Consider the following 24,514-nt stretch of genomic DNA (forward strand, 5'->3'; position numbering starts at 1 on the left):
GTGGAAAATCTGAACCCATTTTACCAAATATTGACTAAACTATGTCAGGTAAGTAGAAAGTAACAGAAATATCTGCATATCAAACTAAAAACTACCTTCCTAGAACTAACATTTAGATTTGTCAGCTTATTGAGAAATACTGAGAGAAAATGATGAACATCAAAAAAACATGAATGGAAATCTGTTCTAGAGACAGTGTTTCGATCCATCATATTCAATCTCTCATCTTGGTGCATTGGCACAGGCCATGGAATGCATCCCTCCTTCAGTCTGGAATATAACAAAAACCCTGATAGGAATGATAGCACTGGTCTTTCTTGAATAAATAATACTGCTGGGGTACCACAGCTTTTCACTTTTTCCCCTCTCTTGATCCTTCCATTCCCTTCTATCTCTGTCTTCTCTATCTCCCCTTCCCAAAGGGTAAGGATTTAAATCTTCAAACCTCAGAAACAAGCTAGAGGGAAGAAAACATAGCCAGAAGGTCAGCAGTGTTAGATGCAATGAGAGGTCAAGGAGGATGACAATTGAGAAGAGACCAACAGATTTGATTTGGCAATTAAGGTCTATATACACTTGCTGAATTCAGCAGAATTAAATTGTACATGTACTGTCTACACTAATCAAAAAGCCATAACACTTAGATATTGAGGGGGGAAAAAGATTTCTTTTAGCCAAACAGAAATGTGAAGACAGTTATGTGAAGAAAATGCTTTGGCTCATGTTGAGAGAGCATTATAAATAAATAAAAACAGAACTTGCCCCCTCCTTATCCATTTAATGAGATCAATAGAGATCAGTGCAGAGGGAATAAAATGAAACATGAACTATGGATGAAAATTGGCCATGATCAGTCTGTCTTCACATTGAGTGGAAATAATCAAATGTTATGTAAAATCTGTGATGGTTTTTTTCTGCTCCAAGAAATCCATCTTGGCATTAAGGATCGAAGACTGCTTAGTTCCATTCCAGGATTGTTTGTAGTTAACAATCAGCTTATGAATGATTCAAGTCCTGGAATGTCTTGAAAGATTTTCTTCTCCCTCATAAGACTCATATCTTGACATAGAGCATGGCATTAAGTAGTGGATAGGAATTAAGAATGAGAAAAAGTGGTTAGTATTCCCATTTCTATAATTAGGTAATGTTATGGGGGTAATTTGAAGGAAAGGTGTTTGGGGTAACCCCAAATTCTGTATACTACAGTAGTTGTAGAACTTTGGATAGCCTATTTTACACCTCTTCTGCCTTAATTTTCCATATTGCTAAAATGTGATGGCTTGACTAAATTCCCTTTTAGTCTAAAACTAGTCTATTACCTTTCTGCCTCTCCTCAATCCTCTGACTCATATTAAAACTTTTTCTTTTGTTTGTTTCCTCATCTGTAAATGAAGGAGTTAGAACAATTCTCTCCAGCTCTAAATCTATGATCCTTTATTCATGGCCTCCAGCTTCTTGACTCCTCTAGCTTCCTCCCAATTCATTCTTCTCACTAAATGTTTATTTGTCTCCCTGCATAGCAGTGACTGTGAATGTCTCTTTCATGATTAAGTAATTAACACCTCAGAAAATCCTAATTATCCCATACTTTAACCTTCCACTGTTTCTGCCATGCTAATTTGCAATCTTGAATACCCCTACCACTCAATATTGTGTCTTCTCTGAATCACTATCTCTTCTCATGTATATATTATAAGTCTGTAGCATGTAGAAAATTCTTTTTTTTAATATAAACTCTTACCTTCAGTCTTGGAATAAATATTGTGTATCACAGAAGAGTTATATAGGCTAGGCAATGGAAGTTAAGTGACTTGCCCAGGGTCACACAGCTAGGGCAAATATTTTCTTTTTTTAAGCATTTATTAAAATTTATTCTTTTGAAAAGTTAACATGGTTACATAATTCATGCTCTTACTTCCCCTTCACCCCACCGACTTTCCCCTCTCTCCCATGGAAGATGTGTATTTCCACTGGTTTTAACATGTGTAATTGATCAAGACCTATTTCCAAATTGTTGATAGTTGCATTGGTGTGGTAGTTTCGAGTCTACATCCCCAATCATGTCCACCTCAACCCATGTATTCAAGCAATTGTTTTTCTTCTGTGTTTCTGCTCCCACAGATCTTCCTTTGAATGTGGGTAGCGTTCTTTTCCATAAGTCCCTCAGAATTGTCCTGGGTCATTACACTGCTGCTAATACAGAAGTCCATTACATTCTATTTTACCACAGTGTATTGGTCTCTGTGTACAATGTTCTTCTGGCTCTGCTCCTTTCACTCTGCATCAATTCCTAGAGGTCTTTCCAGTTCACACAGAATTCCTCCAGTTTATTATTCCTTTGAGCACAATATCCTTGAGTGCATATATTAATAAATTAGGGAGGGCAGAGATTAATGAATTGGGCATGCAACTTAAAAAATTAGAAAGCGAGCAAATTAAGAATTCCCAGATGAAAACTAAATTAGAAATACGAAAAATCAAGGGAGAAATTAATAAAATCGAAAGTAAAAGAACTATTGGATTAATAAATAAGACTAGAAGCTAGTATTTTGAAAAAAAAAAACAGATAAAATAGACAAAGTACTGGTCAATCTAATAAAAAAAAGGAAAGAAGAAAACCAAATTGACAGTATCAAAGATTAAAAGGGAGACCTCACCTCTAATGAAGGGGAAATTAAGGCAATCATTAAAAACTATTTTGCCCAATTATATGGTAATAAATATAGCAATCTAGGAGATATGGATGAATATTTACAAAAATACAAATTGCCTAGATTAACAGCAGAAGATATAGAATACCTAAATAATCCCATATCAGAAAAAGAAATTGAACAAGCCATCAAAGAACTCCCTAAGAAAAAATCGTCAGGGCCTGATGGATTCACAAGTGAATTCTATCAGACATTCAAAGAGCAACTAATCTCAATACTATACAAAATATTTGATATAATAAGCAAAGAAGGAGTCCTACCAAATTCCTTTCATGACACAAATATGGTACTGATTCCAAAGCCAGGTAGATGAAAAACAGAGAAAGAAAACTACAGACCAATCTCCCTAATAAACATAGATGCAAAATTTTTAAATAGATTATTAGCAAAGAGACTCAAGCAAGTGATCAAGAGGATCATCCACCATGATCAGGTGGGATTTATACCAGGAATGCAAGGATGGTTCAACATTAGGAAAACCATCCACATAATTGACCACATCAACAATCTAACAAACAAAAACCACATGATTATCTCAATATTTTCTTTTTTAAAGAAGCAAATTTCACCTACTATAAGCTTAAGGTATAAAATCAGCTGTTTCTTAATTAGACTTTTCTCGAGTTTTATAACTGTATTCTCCTTAATGATTGCTCAATTTTCCTTTTTTCTTAAGAATCTATCCCAACCATTGTGCTGAAATTTTCTTTCTTAAAGGTCATCACTGATTTCACTCATCAAATTAAGTGGTATTTCTTTTCTTTTCTTTTCAGTTCTCATCTTCTTTGATGAATCTGTAGCATCTGGCATTTTGAATGTACCAAGAATAAAATGATCCCTACCTCCAACTTACCTTCTAATAAAGGAGACAGGTACACATAAGTGTAACTACAAATAAATACATCCAAAGAACTACTAAATTGTTACTTAATTATGAGATAGTTTGGGAAGATAGCCAAGATTGTAGTTGAGCAATCAAGAACTTTTTCAAGCAAAAGATTCAGTCTTAAATGAAGCAAGAGACTCTATGAATTGGAGGTAAGGAAAAATGCATTCCAGACTTCAGGATTAGCCAGCACAAAACTACCTTTTTTACCATAGAGAAATTCATACACCAGAGCAAACTGTTTCCCCATTTATAATTTGTAGAGTAAATGAATTTCCAAGAGCTTTGATTCCTAGGCCTGCTCTCTATCTGTATGCCTTGCTGCCTCATCTTGCACATATTTAATGATTAATAAAATGTTTACTGAATTGAATTGCATTTTTTATCTCTGCTCACAAAAATCCTCATCCCTCCACCTTAATTACTCCATTTCATTGAAATAATTTTCCTATCTAATGTTCTAGTTGAGACCCTCATCTTTTCCAGTCTAAACTATGATAATCACTTCTTGCTTCACCTACCTATTTTCAGTTTATCCTGTCTCTAATCCACATTTCACAATCCAACCACATAATCTTGCTAATATGACACTCAGTTCCATTTATTTTTGTGCCCATAAACTTTCAATATCTACTCCAATTGCCTGGCCAATAAAATAAAAATTGAGGTTTCTGATATTTAAAGTTCTTTCTATTTGTAGCCTATCTCTTATTTCTCTTCATAAATTCTATATTCCTGCTAAACTGAACTACTCCCCAACTCCTGGTTCTTGTCTCAATGTCCCCAGTTCCTGGGCTTTTGATTATGCCATTCCCCCAAGCCAAGAATGCATTCCTTCTTCCCTGGTCTGAGTTGACTGACCTAACTTTCCTCAAGGCCCAATTCATATAATAGAAATATCTCCTGCATGGTCCCCTCCTTGACCTCAACCCCAGAGGAGAAAATTATCCTATTTGACTGAAACGGGACCTCTCCTTTGCATTTATTTCATTCTTCTCTATAGCATACTGTAGATACTTATATATAGATATTTTCTTATTTATATTTATTTATATATAGATATTGTCCCCAGTTAAACTGCAAGATCCTAGAAAGAAGTATCTATCCTATCGAAAGTAATTCCACAAATCAATCGACCAATCCATAAACATTTCTTAATTTAATTTAATAACCACAAACTAGGCAATCTGGTAATACCAAGAAAGGCAAAAACACTGGCCCTGGGGGCAGCTGGGTGGCTCAGTGGATTGAGAGCCAGGCCTAGAGACAGGAGGTTCTAGGTTCAAATCTGGCCTCAGACACTTCCCAGCTGTGTGACCCTGAGCAAGTCACTTGACCCCCATTGCCCACCCTTACCACTCTTCTGCCTAGGAGCCAATACACAGAATTTAAGGGTTTAAAAAAAACACACACACACAAAAAAAATACTGACCCTGCCTTCAATGAATTTACATTAGAATGGAGAAGATGACAAGAAAGCAATTATACCTAAGATATATTCTGAATGGTTATAAGGTAATCTAAAGGAGATAACATTATTAGTTATCTGAACAAATTAAGACCTCCTATAGCAGATGGGATTTCAGTCCATTCTTCAAAACTAAGAGGCAGACATGAGTACAACAGAATACAAAGGGAGATATCAAGACACATTCAAGGAACTGCAGGTTAGCTCATCATTGGAAGAGAATAAAGTTGGTGGTTCAGTGTTCCAAGTACCAGGCTTGAAGCAGGAAGACTCTATTCCTAAGTTCAAATCTGTCCCCAGATATTGTTATCTACTTGTCACTGGCAAATCACTTGCCTGATCATTTACCTTATCTATACAATGAGCTGGGGAAGGAAATGATAAGATTTGAAAAATGCAACTAAAAGAACTCTGAGGTACCACATCATGCCCATCAGACTAGCTAACATGACAAAAAAGGATGATGATGAATGCTGAAGGGGACATGGAAGAATCAGAACACTCATACACTGCAGGTGGAGCTGCAAACTGAAACAACTATTCTGGAGAACATTCTGGAACCATCCCCAAAGAATCATCAAATGGTACATATCCATTGACCCAGAAATACCACTATTAGGTTAGTATCCTAAAGAGATTAAAGATAGGGGGAAAGAACCTATCTATAAAAATATATTTTTGTGGTGGCAAAAAGCTGGAAACAGAAAAGGTGGTCATCAATTGGGGACAGACTGGACACATTGTGGTATTTGCTTTTTTCTTACGCCATAAGAAATGACAAACAAGATGATCACAAAAAACTCTGGAAAGACTTATTTGAAGAGTCACAAAGTGAAGTGAAAAGAGCTACAAGAACATTGTACACAGTAATAACAATGTATGATGACCAACTGTGAATGACTTAAATGTTATCAGCAAGGCATGGATCCAGGACTTCTCCAAGAGACTTAACCTTGTTTGCCTCAGCTCATCTGTGAAAATGAATTGGAAAAATGGCAAACCACTACAATATCTTTGCCAGCCAAACTTCAAATGAGTCACAAAGAGTTGGACACAATTGAAATGATTAAACAATACTATGCTAAGAGCATGCAATGCAAATGCAAACTGAAACATACTATTGTTTGTTTCCTCTATGAATTTTGGTGTCATGTAAGCAATATGCATTTTCTTTTACAACATGATGAACATGGAAATATGTATTAAATGATAATATATATACCACTTTTATTATATTAACTGCCTTCCTGGTGGGGGTAGGAGGAAAGAGAGAGAAAAAGAGTTAGAGAGAGAGACAGAGAAAGAGAGAGAGAGAGTGAAAGAGAGAGACAGAGAGAGAAAGAAATGGATTGTAAAATGTCAGAAAAAAAATCAAGAAATTTTGACATGTAATCTGGAAAAAATAAAATGTATATATATTTTTAAATATGAAAAAAACAGAAAAAGGGGGCAGTTGGGTAGATTGAGAGTCAGGCCTGGAGACGTGAGGTCCTAGGTTCAAATCTGGCCTCAGACACTTCCCAGCTGTGTGACCCTGGGCAAGTCACTTGACCCCCATTGCCCACCCTTACCACTCTTCAGCCTGGGAGCCAATACACAGAAGTTAAGGGTTTAAAAAAAACAACAGAGAAGGAAATGACAATCCACTCTAATATCTTTGGCAAGAAAACCCCAAATAGGTTAGAGAGTATTGGACACAATTGAAAACAATTAAACAAGAGTAGACTACAAAGATAAGAATGAGATATGAAAAGCTTTAAATAACAAAGGAGTTCATACCTGATGGTAGAAGTAATTGAAGGCCACTGGAGATCACTGAATGGGGCAAAAGAAGAGGGAAAGAGGGCAGAATAGGGATTAGGGGTTTTAGACAGAAAAATCTATGCTTTAGGGAAAAAAAGATAGAAGCTGAGCAGAAGTGGAGAGATATTTGAAGAAGGAGTCCAAGTAAGCTATTGCAATAAATCAAGATGTAAGAGATAGGGGTCTGACTTATAGTTGTGTCTAAGTGAAGAGAAGGGGAAGATGTTGAGGTTAAAAAAAAGTATAGTATTGGGATTAATTGTTCTTTGAATGTTTGATAGAATTCACTTGTGAATCCATCAGGCCCTGGTGATTTTTTCTGGGGAGCGATAAAAGAATGCCTGCCCTTTGATCCAGCCATACCATTGTTGGGTTTGTACCCCAAAGAGATCATAGATAAACAGACTTGTACGAAAATATTTATAGCTGCGCTTTTTGTGGTGGCAAAAAACTGGAAAAGGAGGGTATGCCCTTCAATTGGGGAATGGCTGAACAAACTGTGGTATATGCGGGTGATGGAATACTATTGTGTTCAAAGGAATAATAAACTGCAGGAATTCCATGTGAACTGGAAAGACCTCCAGGAACTGATGCAGAGCGAAAGGAGCAGAGCCAGAAGAACATTGTACACAGAGACTGATACACTGTGGTAAAATCGAATGTAATAGACTTCTGTACTAGCAGCAATGCAATGACCCAGGACAATTCTGAGGGATTTATGGAAAAAAATGCTACCCACATTCAGAGGAAGAACTGCAGGAGTGGAAACACAGAAGAAAAACAATTGCTTGAACACATGGGTTGAGGCGGACATGATTGGGGATGTAGACTAGAAACTACCACACCAATGCAACTATCAATAATATGGAAATAGGTCTTGATTGATAACACATGTTAAAACCAGTGGAAATGCAAGTTAGCTGGGGGCAGGGGGAGAGCTTGACGGGGTAAAGGGGAAAGTAAAATAATGAATCATGTAACCATGGAAAAATTTTCTAAAAATAAAAAAATTAATAATAAAAAAATAAAACCAAAAATAAAAAATACTGCAGAGAATTCAAGACGGCTGTAAACTCTAGTACCTTCCTCTGTTACCTCTATAATAAACTCAAACTTCTCTGTTTAGCATTTAAGGTTCTTCTCTTCCTAGCACTATCCAACTTTTTTAGATTTATTACCTCTGTGACACACACACACACACACACACACACACACACACGTTTTTCAGTTTTGACTTGTATCTCCAATGCTCTTAGCACAGTATTATTTGATAATTTCAGTTGTGTCCAACTCTTAGTGATTCATTTGCAGTTTTGTTGGCAAAGATATTGTAGTGGTTTGCCATTTCTCCAACTAATTTTTTACAGATGAGGAGCTGAGGGAAACAAGGTTAAGTGACTTACCCTGGGTAACACAGCTAGTAAGTGTATGAGGCCAGATTTGAACTCAAGTAGATGAGTCTTCCTCATTCCAAGTCTGATACTCTAGCCACTGTACCACCTTGTCCATTAAATAAAACACTTGAAAATTAAGTAAGTAGCAAAGAATTTCTTATACTCACACAAAGAGGCTCACATCACAACACGAATTCCTAAACTTTTATTTTATATCAAAAACCAGAAATGACTTACATTTGCTGAAAGCTGAGATGTGAGGGTTGCAACCTTTTCTTGTGATGCGACCAGCTCCCTCCTTAGTTTATGAATTTGCTGAATTTGAGGAGAAAAAAATTGAACTGAATTTGCTTCATGAACATTTTGATACGAGGGACATAAAACTGACAGATATTAAATAGACAAAAGATAAAAATACGCAGGGCAATTAATTTAATTTTTATTTTATTTTTTTACTATATTTCAGATACTATAACGATGACACTAGCAATTAAAAAGGCCTTAAATATGGGAACACTGACAAATTTGTTCATCTCTAGTCAACCTTGGTACATCCAGAGAGGTTTGTTACCAACAAACTGGTTAGCGAATAATGAGTTTTTTCAGGCACAAAAAATAATAAATATAGAAGGATTCCACTCTGAAATATTAGTAAAGGAAAATGAATGAAACTATGTGTGTAAGTTAAATATCTACTTAAGTTGATTTTTATATTTTCATTTATTTATTTATTAAGGACAGGTGAACTTGTTTCACTCAGAAGAGATATACTCAGTTTAAGACATTATTTAAATTAAGATTCTCCCAACAAAAATTCCAAATCTTAAAAGAAAGAAAAGCCAAACTTCCATTTATGATATACCTGGAGTAGTGAATAAGAAGGGAGAACATAACTATATGCTTCACAGTTAAAGAAGAAAGAATATTTTGAGCTCCTTTCCCCTTTACTTCCCTTCCCAAAGAAAGGCATTTTCCTTTCTTACTTTGTATCCTCTTCTTTTTAATTTATAGTAATCAAATCACACTAGACAAAAGGTTTTTAGAACATTATTAGTCTTAACCTATTATAAAAACACACTGCATTGGGTCCTACATCGGCAAAAATGTCTAGATTCTTGTGTCTGTATGTACTGCTGTTAGAGCTCCTGTGACCTTTTTCTATTTTAATATATACAAGTCTGACTTCGTTAAGGCCTGTAGAAAATCCAATATTTGACAGATGTCCCAAGTTTCTTCTCTAAGATGTGCACTTAGAAGGTACTTAGTACATATACATTGCCTAGTAGACCATTTTCATTCAATTATACCTTAATGGGGTTTATAAAAGTGTTGGTACATGGCACACCCATTCTTTAAGATGGAAAGAAAATATTTCTTTCTTTTTTTAATGAAAAGGTAAGCTAGTAAACTAATTGTTACCCACTAATTTCTAACACCAATGCTTTCCCCAAAATTAACTGAGATGTTAGCTTAAAAATATTATGGCCAAAAAAGAAGATTTTTACTTATTTATTACTTTCATTCAAGGGTTAATTCATATTGACTTCACAGTAATCATTTTTATCAATATTAGGCATGGAATTTACGTGATTAGTGGCAGGTATATTTTTTTCATGAAATTTTTAGGTCATTTAAGAATTCAGCATGCCCTTTCCTCAAAGGATTTGGGCTTTTAAGGCTAAAATTTTTCTAATCATTATAAAGTTCTTTTCTCTAATGAAAATCCTTTTTTTTTTCTTCTCCTAGCTGAATCTATGGCAAGCTGCCTTAGTCAAAAAGATTATTGACATGGTTCATCTAAACTCTCTTTTTCTTTTCCACATGAAGTTAGGAATTAAGGTCTAACATCAATTAAATTGGGAATTTGATCTATATAATTTTCAAAGAAAGTATGTTTGGGGATAATTTCTTATATTACATTTCAGAAAAATAGTAATTTTTATGTGAAAAGAGCTGTAGATCAAATAGAAAAATAGAAAACTCTCAGAATTTTTTTTGTAAATGAAACATCAAATTATTACTGTATGAAATGAGATATATACTGATAGCAAATACTGTTTTAGTTATAGTATTTTTGTGTATTTTAAAGGACTTTGCAGGAATATTCTTAGATCTCTAGATATAAACCCACCAAATCATCTTAGATAAATGCTTATTATATATTTAAAGCTATTTAGGTAAAAAAATCATCTTTATGTGGGTGGTCTATTATAACAGAAAATTCTACTTCAATCTACAACATTTGGAAGAGAATTCGTTTGTGATATGATCTAAAATGCACCGATCAAAAGTAATGCTATTCGAAAATTTTTAAAAAATGTAATGACCCCATTATGTAGTATAGATAACAAAAAGGAATTTGGAACTGCTGTGGAAGCAAAGAGATTAGATATTTCTTGATCTATTTCAGCTTTTCAACCAGCGATACGCTTTCAGGAAAAAAAAGAAAAAAGGTTTATCATGGAAAGTATTTTAAGCATTTGAACTTCATGGACATGCTTCAGTCTACCAACTTTAAACACAGAATTGACATGAACAACAAAACCTATACTGAAGAAGGATAATTAAATAATGTTTGCAAAGAAGGAATTTATCCACATGGGTAGATGCCAACGCATCTTTTCTTTTCTTTTTTTTCCCCCCTTTACGGTTGTGTTGGCTTAGCATAAACTATTCAGAATATCATTTCTTCTCTCTCAATCAGATCTGAGTTAAATTTCCCCTATTATCCATGGCAAAGTCCCATCTTATATCCTCGCAAACACACACATTTCTCCAGGCACAAATTTGACCTCAATGTGATGGAGAAGTATATGCTGATGTTTTTTGTATAGGATTTACCACACAGGTCTAATAAAATGGCCATGAGAATCATAAATGACTTTGAAAATGACCAAGTAGGTTTGGGTACAGGATTTAAAATCATTCATTGAGCACTGTAAAAATATTACGTCTGTGGGATTCCAAAGGTATGGGAAAAGAACATTGTGATAAGATGCAGTTATAGAAGACTCTAGACCAGAAATCTGGTTCGTGGAAGTGCCTAATGGATTTCCCTTTAATTTGGAAAGGTCTTGGTGTGAACAATTTTGTACCTGTCTACAGAATTTCTGAAAAATATTTGAAGTACCAGAAGAGTCCATAACTGTTCAACAATTGTATCATGGAGACCCCTAGTGGCAGAAATGTTCCATTATTCCTAAATGTAATAGCATTATTAACATGCAAGAATGCTATTAGGGCTCAGTGATAAAGAACTAGAGCTAATGATAGACATACAAAAGGATAGAGAGACATAAAGGAGAGATGATAGAGATATAGGGATGACTGATGAAGATAGGCAAAAATAAAGACAATAAGAGAACCATTATTATTATATGTATTTTACCTCAGAATGTGCTTTTTCTTCAGCCTGCAAAGGAGAAAGAGAGCATGGTTTTAGAATCAGAGCAATTTAGCACACGATAAAAATGAAATGCATTCTGGGCTTACATAAAGACAATTCCACATATGATGATTGGGCATGATGAATCAGCAGGAAATTTAAAAAAGATATTAAAAATCATGAGTTTTAAGTTAAAATTGTCAAAATAAATTGGGCCAAAATGTAAGCAAATTGGCTGGCTGTATAAGTTATAATAGAAGTCTGGACTTTGAGACAAGAAGACCCATGTTGGAATTTGGGTACTCCCACTTACCAAATGTAATTATTCAGGTCATTTCATATTGGGCATTCATGTCCTCATCTGTAAAATGAGGAGGTTGGGCTAGAAGATCTCCAAATTTCCTTCTAGTGTGAAATTTATTACACTATAATATTTTAAGAATGCTTTTTTCTTTTTCTTCTTGTTTATGGGTCAACAAGAAAGTTTAATGGTATCTCCAAAAGTGAAAAGGTCACTGGATTTAGAGTCATAGGATCTGGGTTCAACTTTGCCTCTGTTGTTATTGATTGTCCTTGAATGAGTCATTTTACTTCTCTTGGTAATAGATTGTTCTCTTTGCTAGTAAAATAAGTAGGTGGACTACATACTCTCTTCATGGACCTTTCCAATTAAAAATCGATGATCCTATGATATAGAACCAAGTTAATGATATTATTCAAAAAAAGTTATTATTAGCAACTTCAAAATGGTTTCTTTTCTTTTAAGAATGGCAGCGTAGGGACAGCAAGGTGCACAGTTGATAAAACACTAGCCCTGAATTTGGGAGAATCTGGGTTCAAATCTGAAACTTCCTAGCTATGTGCCCTGGGTTAGTCAACTCCAATTGCCAAGCCCTTGTATCTATACTGTCTTAGAACTGATAAGAATACAGAAAGGGTTTTAAAGAAGAAGGGGGAAAATTGGCAGCAAACTTATCATAGTACCATTTAGAAGCTAAAAAAAAAAAATGGAGATGGAGGGAATCCCTCTGTTTTAAGTTAGATTTTTAAGGTCCATTCACTAAGACTGAGGGAAATGTAACTCCACCAGCTACAAAGATGCTTGTAAATCCCTCTATGGAAAGCCAATTCCTTATACTCTCCTAATATTCATGAGGTATCTTAAGTGAAGGTGAAAAATAGTTGCAGGTAAAAACAAACAAACAAACAAAATCTTTGCCGTCCTTGCTGATCATCACAGCTTTCATTTCCATTGTCTTTCTTATTAAGCCACAAGTCAGCAAAATGGGAGAGCTGAGTATGGAGGTGGTGACTAAATGTAGCTGATAAACATCTTTAGCTGAAGAGCTTATGGAAATAAGGACTGCTGGAGTAGCCTGCTGGGTGTTTTTGGCCTCAATTGTGGAAAACTCTTAGCACTGGTTTTCCTCTTCATGCTGGGTTGCAATAATGCTAGGAAATGAGTTATGGGAGCTATTACTTTTTGGAAGCTGCCTCAATCTATCAGAAGCAGGAAAGGGCATAATGCCACTGAATAAGGTAACTATTCATTGTATTCAACCAGTTTCCTTTAAAACCTGAAAAACAATCTTTTTGTTTCTACTTGCCCAGCTATTCCTGATTAAATGATACAAAAGTACCTGTAAGTAAAAATAACCAAACAAAAGCAGAAACTATCCTTTTTATCTTCCCTTCAGGAATAAAGTTTTAAAAAAAAGCTAACAGGAAAAATGCTAAAACCTGGATGCTTTATTTCAAGAGCAGTCAAAAGATTTTTATTTCATTATGCCTATGGTTAAAACAATGGTATTCCTCCTTCACCCCCACCCCAATGACATAATTTATTTTCTAAAGAGTGGAACAATAGGCTAAACACAATTATAATTTTGCATATTGATCAAGTCAATGGTGATCAAAATTAGCAAAGGATTTTAAAATTAAATGGAGATGGTGTTACAAAGGGTAAAGAATTCAAATGTTGTCTCTGGTACTTATTCTCTGTATCATCTTGGACAAATCACTTATAAATTAAAACTCAGAATGATAACTCAGGACTTTCTAAACCTCTGATTTTATCAGGGAGAAAACTAAGGACTAGAGAGGTTAAGGGACTGGCCAAAGGTCAAATAAATAGGAGATGTAAGCCATCTCCTCAGTTTCCTCATCTCTAGATGAGGAGGTTGATGGAGATGGCCATTAGAACCTTTTAGATTTCTAAATTCACAATCCTATGACCTGGATTTTGATTTCAAATTTCATATACAGACATGACTTTTAGATCTTCAATGCAATTAGCTCTTTAGCTTGGAATTTTATATATTATTTTTTCCTTTTTCATCTATCCAAATTCTACTTCCAGACTTGTTAGTACAGCATGACATAAACATTTTATTGACTGACTCTAAAGAAATATGAGCACACTAGATAGTCATAACACCTTAGGCACTACCATAAGAGGTACTTTTCTTTGTTCCACTGAATTTTCCATTAACAACATAATTGAAAAAATTCTATTGAAATCAATTCTGCCCTAAAGGTTATTAAAAAATCACATAGCATATTCTCTGCTGTACATATTGGCTCTTGTTATTTGTTGATCAAAAAGCAATACCCTGTCATTTTCCAACCATTAACAAACCATTTAGCCATCAATCTCAGTCAAAGCCTGCATCACCTCTTGCCTACAATATTATAAGATCCTCCTAAGAAGTATCCTTGAAACTGATCTCTCTCCTCTTTAATCTATCCATCCCAAGTTACAGAATTTTCCTCATAATTTGTCACATCCTACCTTACATTTACTCAATGGGTGTTGGGCTTTGAATCAGGAAATGGAGTTCAAATGTAGCTTTATATATTTAGATGTTACTTAGGTTACTTAAGTGACAAAGGCAAGTCATTTAATCCCTCTCAGCCTCAGTTTCTTATCTGTAAAATAAGTATAATAATAGAACCTAATTCTTAGGGATTGTTGATAAGATCAAATTAATAACCCAAGTAAAATGCTTTGTGAATCTTAAGTGCTATATGAATTACAGCTCTTATTATAGTAGATGTTAGCTATTATTATTATTATTATTATTAGCATGATGATTTATATATAGGTCTTATATTCTCTTCTAAAGTGAAAATCCTTACTTTTAGGATTATAATAATTCTTTTCTGTCATACTCTCCCCCTGTGTCTGATGTTTGCCCTGGGGTTTAAAAAACCTAATTTGCATTAAACTAGATTAACATATCTATTACTATACCTCTGATCTCACCATCAGCTAGATGGCTCTGTGGGACCTAGAGCCAGGAAGACCTGAGTTCAAATCTATCCTTACATATACTAGCTGTGTGACCCTGGGCAAGTCACTTAACACTATTTGCTTCAGTTTCCTCATTTGTAGGATGAATTGGAGAAGGAAATGGCAAACTACTTCTGTATCTTTGCCAACAAACCTAGATGAGGTGAGAAGAGTTGGACAAGACTGAAACACTGAAAAACAATTATCTCATCATGATACTTGTAACTTAAATCTTGAGTGATAACTGACTCATTCAGCTTTGTCTCCCCTTTTATTGGAGGGTGGAGAACCAAACTCCTCTCAATCCCTTCCCTTATAGTGGGCATTAATTGGACTTTTTAATCCAGTGAAATATGTATCTACTATCCTGTCTGATTTTAACTCCATTGATAAGATATTCCTGTAACTAGCCAGTAGTCCATAGCTTCATCCCCCATTATCATTTTCCTTCTTCCTTTTGTATTTTCTCTCCCCATTAGAATGCCAGCTCCTTGAGGGCACAGACTTTCTTTTTTATAAATTATATCCCTAGGACTTAACATAGTGCCTGGCACATAGAAGAAGCTTAATGTACCTTTATTGGACTACTAGATTGGGTTGGATTGGCTTTTTCCACTGTTGCTCTTCTTCGATATTTCAGAAATATTTAAGTGATGTAGGTATATATAAAAATATTTTTACAATGACTTAAACAGAGAGAATTAGTAAATAAAAAAGTCAGTCACTTAATATCTATTTTTTGCTTTTCTGAGGCAGTTGTGATATCCTGGAGGATATCAAGGTAAGAAAGCGAGAACTGAAAAAAGCCAGTTTTCTCACTAAAACAGTGTAAAATAACAGCTTTGCTTCTAGGATATCACTCTGACTCTGGTTAAACCTACAGAATGTACATATAGTTTATTGTGGTGCTCAGTCCAAAGTATTAGAATCTAAATACAGTGAAGGTAACTAACACAAAATTTCACAAAGAAATTCCTTGGATTTATATTTTTAATCTGAAATAATTTATTCACTTTTCTACTGTGAAAGTTTTTAGGATGATAATTAAGCAGTTTAAATATAAATCCTTTTTTGAATTTAAAAGAGGGACAGAGATGAAGAAAGAGTTCCCCTTGTGACACTGCCAGGACCTGTGATTTCACAGAGTACTGCTCTTTTTGACAAAAGGCTTTTAAATAGGTTCCTGCTAATTTATTCTTTGCTCTTTGTCATCAAAGTAGAAAATCCAACAAAATGCTGTCCTTGCTTTCAGGATAAGGCAAATATAGTACTATTTTAATAGTTGCTTTCATCTTTATTCTCTTATTGAGTTAAGAAAAAAAAAAGAAACACAGATTCTATGATATAGCTAGGACAGAATAGGGAAATGAATCATATGAATGACTTTTTCAAGGTTACCAACTAGATATTGACTGAATCAATCCAAGGCTCTTTAGCAGTTATTGTGAGAAAAATAATGCCTCCTACTAGAATAAGTGCTTTTCTATTGTTAAAGAACTTTCATATATATTATTGGACTCTTTGTGTCATGTTGAGTGGAAGGTTACTCTTTCTTTTATTTATCTTTAGTTATAGCTAACTCTATTATCTTCAGTTCCTGCCTTAGTCCATCCAGGAACTCCTTAAAACATATGACTTCATCATCTAAGGCAGGGATACTTAACCTAGATTCCATAGACCTGATCCATCAACAGATTTCCAAGGATCTATGAGACTGAGTGGGAAAAAAAAAGTATATTTTTATTTCAATATAATTAATTTCCTTTGTGATTCTTTTCTCCTCCTCATTATTATTATTTTGTGGATAGAGACCCATATTTTAGTCTAATCTGCCAAAGAGGTCCATGACACAGACATAGTTATAAACCACTAGACAGGAGAATTTTTAAAATCTTAGGAATTCTTAATAATTTATTTTTGATTCTACTTCTTCTGTCTTTTTTATTTATGTTTTATTTTTAATTTAATTCGCTTCCTTGTTTCATACCTTTCTCTAATAAAATTGCTTTACTTTATGTTTTTTATTGCTTAATATTTTTTTCATGTTCTTTGTCCCCCCTTTTAATCAGATTTCAGATTCTTAACTTTTAAAGAACTGTTCACATTTTCTTAACTTTTTTTCTTTTCTCTTTTCCTCTTAAGCCCTTCATCCTGCAGCCTATCTTATGCTAAGTTTCTCGCTTTTGATCTCCCCATCTATATTTTCAGATTTATTATTGCTCCCCTTATGTATTTTAGTTCTTCCCTCTTGTTTTCTTTCAAATATCTACTCAAATAATCATAATAATACTTGTAAAGGGTTTAGCACAAAGCCTGGAATATTTGTTATTGTTCAGGTTTTTCAGTTGTGTCCAACTCTTCAGATCCCATTTGAGGATTTTCTTGACAAAGAAAATGGAGTGTTTTGTCATTTCCTTCTCCAGCTCATTTTACAGATGAAGAAACTGAGGTCAACAGGATAAAAGTCTTGCCCAGCAAATTTAAGTATCTGAGACCAGTTCTGAACTCAGGAAGATGAATATTCCTAACGTCACATCACCCAGCTGCCCATACCTGGCAAATGGTAGACCCTTAAAAAATTTATTCCTTCCTCTTTCTTCCCATTCTTTCAATTTCCTGTACTCCCAATTCCTTAAGTATTTATAAGTGTTTGATAAGCATCAGGCACTCTGCTAGGTGACAAGGATGTCATAAGAAAATGAAGACAGTCATTATGCTTTGGGAGAATGGTTCTATACAAACTACCAATTGAGTTTTTTTTTTCTGCTATATCTCATATGATTAAAATGGAGTCATTTTTTTTAAAACCTCTATTAAGTTCTATTCAAATTCTTAATTGTGGTGTAATGATGATTCTCAGTTCTGAAACATTATAACACTGTAGTGCAAGACCGCTCAGGACTTACTGAATTGAAAGGAATTTTGGTATTGGTTCAACAATCTGCTTACATGTGTGTCATCTGAAGACCAACTTAGCTAAATTAAAAAAAAAAAATTCTTCTACAAGATTGTGAGCAAAAGGATGGATTTTCCAGTCAGAGCAACCTCAAAGACTAAGTTTAAAAGGATGGTTGCTTGGATTGGAGGTGGGAATACAAACAAAATTCCTTGATATATAAAGAGTTGAGGAATGAAGGAATTTATTTATTGCTGCTCCCCGTATCTATTTTAGTTCTTCCCTCTTGTTTTCTTTCAAATATCTACTCAAATAATCATAATAATACTTGTAAAGGGTTTAGCACAAAGCCTGGAATATTTGTTATTGTTCAGGTTTTTCAGTTGTGTCCAACTCTTCTGATCCTAATTTTAATTCCTAATAAAGGGCAAGCACAGTGCCAAATTTTTGCAAATATTTCATTTGAATCAGACAACAGCACTATGAATTAATTGCTATTATCATTTTATAGTTGAAGAAAGTCAGGCAAATACCCAGGATCACACACCTAATAAGTGTCTAAAACTGAATTTTAACTCATCTTCCTGGCTCCAGGCTCAGTACTCTAGCCATTTTATCATATGGCAAGCTGCCTTTGATTCTATAGGATCACAGATAAAGAACTTAAAGAAAAATTAGGAGTGCATAAGGTCCAAAATAATTTTACCTGAGAAGGAACTGAGTCCAAAAGAGATAAAGTGACATTTCCATGGTCAGAAGGTGGACATGATGGAGCCAAGGTAGAAATTATGGGTACTGAATTTGAACTCAAGTCTCCTAATTTTAAATTTAATGCTCTTTCCATTATATTAACTAAGAAAATGATTCAAAACTTGAATGCCAGTTTTCGGTTAGGGAACATCTAGATCCTTGGCATGTCTGTGTACTATGGGCAAGTTACGTAGCTGCCAGTGGCTGATCTAAATCAGTGGAAGTCATTTTTATACTTGGAATTCCCTCTATAGTTGAAATAATGTGTCTTAACCTAATCTTCTCACTCCAAAAAAAAGAACCAAAAAATACAAATAGAAAATAATACCTCACTATTCTGCTATTGCTAGAAACCTTCAATGGTGGAGAACATTTATTTGCCAAAAATTATGATATCCTAATCTCTGAGAATTGCCATTTTCTTAAAACGCCTAAAAGAGGAAGTACGAGAAAGAAAAAAAGTCATTTTGGCAATGTGTTTTACCAATGACTTTTTTGGGTTTGTTTTTGTTGTTGATTTTTGAGGCTTGGTCTTCTTATGTCAAGAGGTCAAAGTATAGCAGCTATTCACTAATTCAATCCCAAAGCTCATCAGCCTGGAAGGTTTGACCTGCTCCATTGTTCCAAGTTGGACCAATTGGCCCATGTAGGCAATATTGCTCCCAAAGGCTCTTCATGTTGGTACCAGAATTAGTCTGGACACCAGATCAGCTTTAGCCATATTGCAGATGAGAGGCGATGAATTCTTGTGTCCCATCATATTTAGCCTCTCCCCATAGCAGGGATTAAAGGTACGTGCCACAATTCCCAGCACCCACTGGCATTTTAAGCCAACTGGGACAGATGATTCCTGAAACTGGGATGTTTGTTTTAATTTAGAAAGTTGCACAGGCTATCCCATTTAGCATGAGAACTGTGGGATTCTGGAAAAGGTATTTCTGGCCCTTGGGACATGCAGTGAGTGTCTCATTATGACTTAGTAAATACAAAAATCCAACTTCCAAACAACTTGATCATTTAGAAGTGGGAAAAGACCTAGTTTATCACATTTTCTTTCTGAATGCCCTACCTGGGCTAATCATTTAATTCCTATTAGCCTCCATATCATAATTTGTAAAATGAGGATAATAATAACACCCACCTTCCAGAGCTGTTATGAGATTAAATGAGATGATAATTACTAAGCACTTCACACAGAGCCTGGCACTTAGTGAGTGCTTTAGAAATACCGTAATCACCATCCTCACCATCAGTTACACACCTAGGTATCTGGCAGACAGTAAGCACTATGTAAATGTGAGCTATTGCTATTATTATTATTATTATTATTATTATCATCATCATCATCAAATACTCAAAAATGCACATGGTTATATTACTGTGTATATTTGTATATATACACACTTTCCTAGAAAAATGTTTTCTAAGTCAATCAAATAAAATATAACATTACAAACAAAATCAATGATATTGAAAATTATGAATACGCATATAACTATTTTATAGTTATATATTCAACATGTCTTTCAAAATATTATATAATGATTTCATTTATGAACACTAATACATTAAAATAGAACTATTTCAATTTTATATAGTAGAGATAAAGTTTTTCAACAATATAATAATTTCAGTAGCAGATGATTTACACATAAAAATAATGAAATGATAAATATAATAAATTTCAATATAATGTTTATATTTAATACATATATAAATATAGAGAGTCCTTCTTGGAATTTTTAATATGTCAAATAAAATATGTTACATTAAAAGAAAATCAATTTTATTGATAAAATTACATATAGGCAACTATATTTCAGTTATGGACAGTAATAGGTAATATATAACTATATTTTAGTTTTCTGTTATATTATTTTTATTATTATGGTATATGTATTATATATTTACAGAATTCAATAAGTTATAGGTATAACTATAATTCTATTTCAAAGTAATTGGTTTTCTTCATGATATAGGAAAAGGTTAAGATCCCCTATACAATATCACCTGTTTCAGGATAAAAAGCCCTTTATCAAAAGGGCAGATAAAACAAATCCCTTAGATGGAGAGGGAGAGAGAAACTTAATAAAATTTTGTATATTGGTGTTAGAAGGATTTCCTTTTAAATAAATACTTTTAGGTAATATTTTAAATCTAAACCAATTTCAGAAGATCCAGGCTCAACAAATGGATTAATAAAGAAACAAAACTGCTGCCCTTCAGGTCTCTGATCTTTCTAAATGTTTTGCTCCATGAAGAGAATTTAAGCATGAGGGAAACATACTGGAACATCAATTACAAGCTCTTCTGTTTAACAGCTACTGGAAAGGAGCAAGATAAAAGTAGCCAGAATTTGGAGAGGTAGTGGTAGGATACCGTTCATTATCCTGGTGGCTCAGAAACTTCACTAGACCAGAAGCAGTTTGATGTACTTCAGTTTTAAATGCACACATTGACTGAAAAGAGTTCTTCCTACCTAAATCAAAAGAACCCTTCTCAGAAGCTGTCAATAGAACCTGCTGGGGGAGATGAGGTATAACTAGATTTCATATAGTTTATCATCAGCTTACTTTTAATTTTGCAGTGAGAAAAACCTTATGAAACTCATTCTCTTTTGCCATCTCCCTTGTAACTTAAGAGACCTAATAAATACTCACAGTAGAGTAGAGAGAAGATGTGCTTGAAACCAGTGATAACGAAGACCCATGGACTAGGGAGAGAAGAAAAAGTAAGAGAGAAAAGATCAATTAGAAAAAATATATCCTTGACTTAATGGTCAAACTCACTAAGGGAAAAGGAAGTAACTTTGATCATCAACAGAAGTTAAGACCAAATAGTTTTAGAAAAATCTGGCTTCCAATAATCTGAGAATAACTGAATTTTCTTCCAACCAAAATACTCAAAGTCAACATAAAGATTCCTCATTAAAGCACAACAAAATCTAAAAAGAACAGAGCATTTTAGTCAAGAAACAACCTATTAATCACCCACAGGTTATCACACATGGTTGGACCTTCTCAAAGATTGAATTACAGGCTGAGAGACTCTCCACTGAAACTTCACTGATTAAATATTCACAAGCTTGCATAAAATCAGATAAGCAAATCATAGAAAGATTCATTCCCTTTATTTATCTCTCACATTCTCCCCTTCATTCCACCCACTAAGGGCCTAAGGCTCTAAAAGGCTTCTGATTAGATTTAATCATTAATGTTTTTTTCCTAGGATTTTCTTCAAATAGTTTCACTGAATTAAGCATTGACAATTTATTCAGCATGGGACTTTATCATTACATAGGAACAAATGATCATCCTAATTCAGATACACAAGCATTTCTTTGACTGCCATGTTTTAGTGCCAAGAAAAATGAATCTAGTAGTGAAGTCATTGTTTTTGTTCTTTTTTCTTTAATCTCATGTTTATCCTTTTTTAATATCTCTATTGTATAAATGGAAATTTTGAAACCAGTGATTTTGAAATTTGGACTTCATCCCCCATAAATCCTTTAGTTTTCCCAAAATTCCCTTTAATCTGTCCTGAGCCTCCATTTTTGGGTGGTCACCTTATTGTTTTATAGTTGGCTGTAACTCCTCCCTCTTTCTCTTTGGTTCCTGGAAGTGAGCTGGTTAGTACCTTTTAGTTAGTCTCTTTTGTTAATTTATTATTAATAAAATATTCATAAATATAATGTTTAGTATTTTGTATATTAATTTTAATCTTCACACTATTGATGGCAAAATTGGGCCTCAAATAATTAAATGATTCATTTTGTGTTTTAGGATGCATAATTATTCAACCCAGTACTACAGTCTAAAACTTTGCTTAATATTCACTACAGAAAAATTTCTGCCTGCTTCCATTTACTTTGTAGTAATTAGTTTGTTTCACAAAGCATAGTGGTAACTCAATTATGCAGATCATTTTATTTTCTTGATTTTTACTTAATTTTACTTCACATATGATTTTCCATTTGATTTTGACAAGGACTCTTTGAGATAGGAATTGAGGCATGTGGCATTATCTCCATGATGCATGTGGCATTATCTCCATGATACATGTGGAGAAACCAAAGCTGTAACTTTTCCAAGGTCATCTGGCAATTAATGAATTATATTCAGAGTTAGAATCTCTCTGGGGCTTAGTTTTATTCACTGTAAAATCAGTAGGCTACACTAGGTGATCTCAAAGATCCCTTCTTCCTCTGAAATGGTGATCCTAAGATATATCTTATAGCTCCAGGGCTCTACTAGTTGCATCAAAGATGCTACTTCTCAAAATGTCTTAACCTTACTACTTTTAACAACAGTCAGGTAAGAATGGTAGTTGTTGTACTGGAAAGAATCCAAGTTCAGGGGACCGGAGTTCTATCCCCAGTCACAGAGTCTATTAGTTGTGGAAGTTACTTAACCATTGCATTCCTCAATATCCTTATTTGTTAAAAAAGGAATCTGGACAGATGCAATCGAAGCTCCATTCAGCTTTAAAATTCTATCATTTCACAGTAAAAATGTAAGAACAGAATATTTTATAATCCATTGCATATATAAACACCAAAAGGCTGTAATATATGGAAATAACATATTTAGTCCCTTTCCTTAGTCCAGATGGTTTGGTCATTTTTCAGTTGTGTCCAATGCTTCTTGACCCCAGGCAAAGATACTGGAGTGATTTGCCATTTCCTTCTCTAATGGATTGGGTCAAACAAATGTTAAGTGACTTGCCCAGGATCACCTAGGTAGTAAATGTCTGAGGGCAAATGTGAACTATTTTCCTGACTTCAAGCTAACTGCTCTTTCTACTGAGCTACAGAGCTGCCTCCTAAATTCCAGATTGGTGAACTCCTCTAATATGTGAAAGCAAACTCTCCAAGTTGTTGTTTTTAATTAGTTGGTTGTGAGTAAGTCATTTCAAGAAGTTAGAACAATTCATTTTGGAATATAGAGCAGTAACCAGTGAACTAATTATGCTTTCAATGTCATAAAAGGTTATGTCTATAAACATAAACAGCAGAGGATCATTCTGGAATTTGCCTCTAGTTCAGTTTTTGAATTAAGGTTTCTCTCTCTGAAAGCAATCAAGACAAGAGGAGAGATATTGTTTACAGAGAGAGCACAGAATCAGATCACATATTCATTGATTAAAAGTAAAAAAAAGATAATTGCAATAGTTTCAGAGGGGTTCCTCTATCATAGAAAAAGATTGTTAATTTGGTTGTATTTTACAATCTATGTAGACCTGACGGAAATAATGCAATTTCTAAATCTTTGAACTTAAAATCAGATAATACTTTAGATAATGGGAGGGTAAGACTGATTTATGTTTATTTTTATTTAAATTTTACCTGTAATGGGTTCTTTTCTCACCCTCTACTCCTTGGAGTTTAAGCAATTATCATCTGCCTAGTCTAGGCAAAAAGATGTATCTCTGGAAATAGACTCAATGGTCCTCATTATATATTCCACTGGAGGCCTATTCCAAGGCAGTGTTGAGATGATTCTGGGCTCTCATAAGCCAGAAGACAATTAACTATCATAGGTACTTGCAGTTTTTGGATATGGGTTGTATGATAAACAATAACAGGTTGAAGAGTTAGACATATTAAAACTAAAAAAAAACAACTTTAAGTAGGGCATAATCAATATTTTCAATTGCCTGAAGGATTCTCAAATGCAAGAAGGCTCAATTTTGTACTTTGCTCTAGATGCTCTAGAAGAGAGAAGTAGAAGCAATGAGTAGAGGGGCCCAGAGAAATATTTGAGCTTGATATAAGGAGGAGTTATCTAACTATTAGAGTTTTGCAAAAGTGGAATGGTTTATCCTGAGAGAGAGACAGACAGACACACACACACACACACAAAGAGAGAGAGAGAGAGAGAGAGAGAGAGACAGAGAGAGAGAGAGAGAGAGAGAGAGAGAGAGAGAGAGA

General features: G+C 34.3%; 1 protein-coding gene across 1 annotated transcript in view; it reads right to left on the minus strand.

The window, feature by feature from the left end:
- NAV3 (neuron navigator 3) overlaps positions 1 to 24,514 on the minus strand; it is a 454,139-nt gene that overhangs the window by 71,003 nt on the left and 358,622 nt on the right. Inside the window, exons 19-21 of the mRNA XM_044679183.1 lie at positions 21,246 to 21,298; positions 11,651 to 11,674; positions 8,500 to 8,577 (exon numbers count right to left, since the gene is read on the minus strand). Of these exons, the coding sequence (XP_044535118.1) occupies positions 8,500 to 8,577; positions 11,651 to 11,674; positions 21,246 to 21,298 (155 nt within the window). The remainder of the gene's footprint in view (positions 1 to 8,499; positions 8,578 to 11,650; positions 11,675 to 21,245; positions 21,299 to 24,514) is intronic.

The sequence above is a fragment of the Gracilinanus agilis genome, chromosome 5 (assembly GCF_016433145.1).
Source record: "Gracilinanus agilis isolate LMUSP501 chromosome 5, AgileGrace, whole genome shotgun sequence".
Lineage (NCBI taxonomy): Eukaryota > Metazoa > Chordata > Mammalia > Didelphimorphia > Didelphidae > Gracilinanus > Gracilinanus agilis.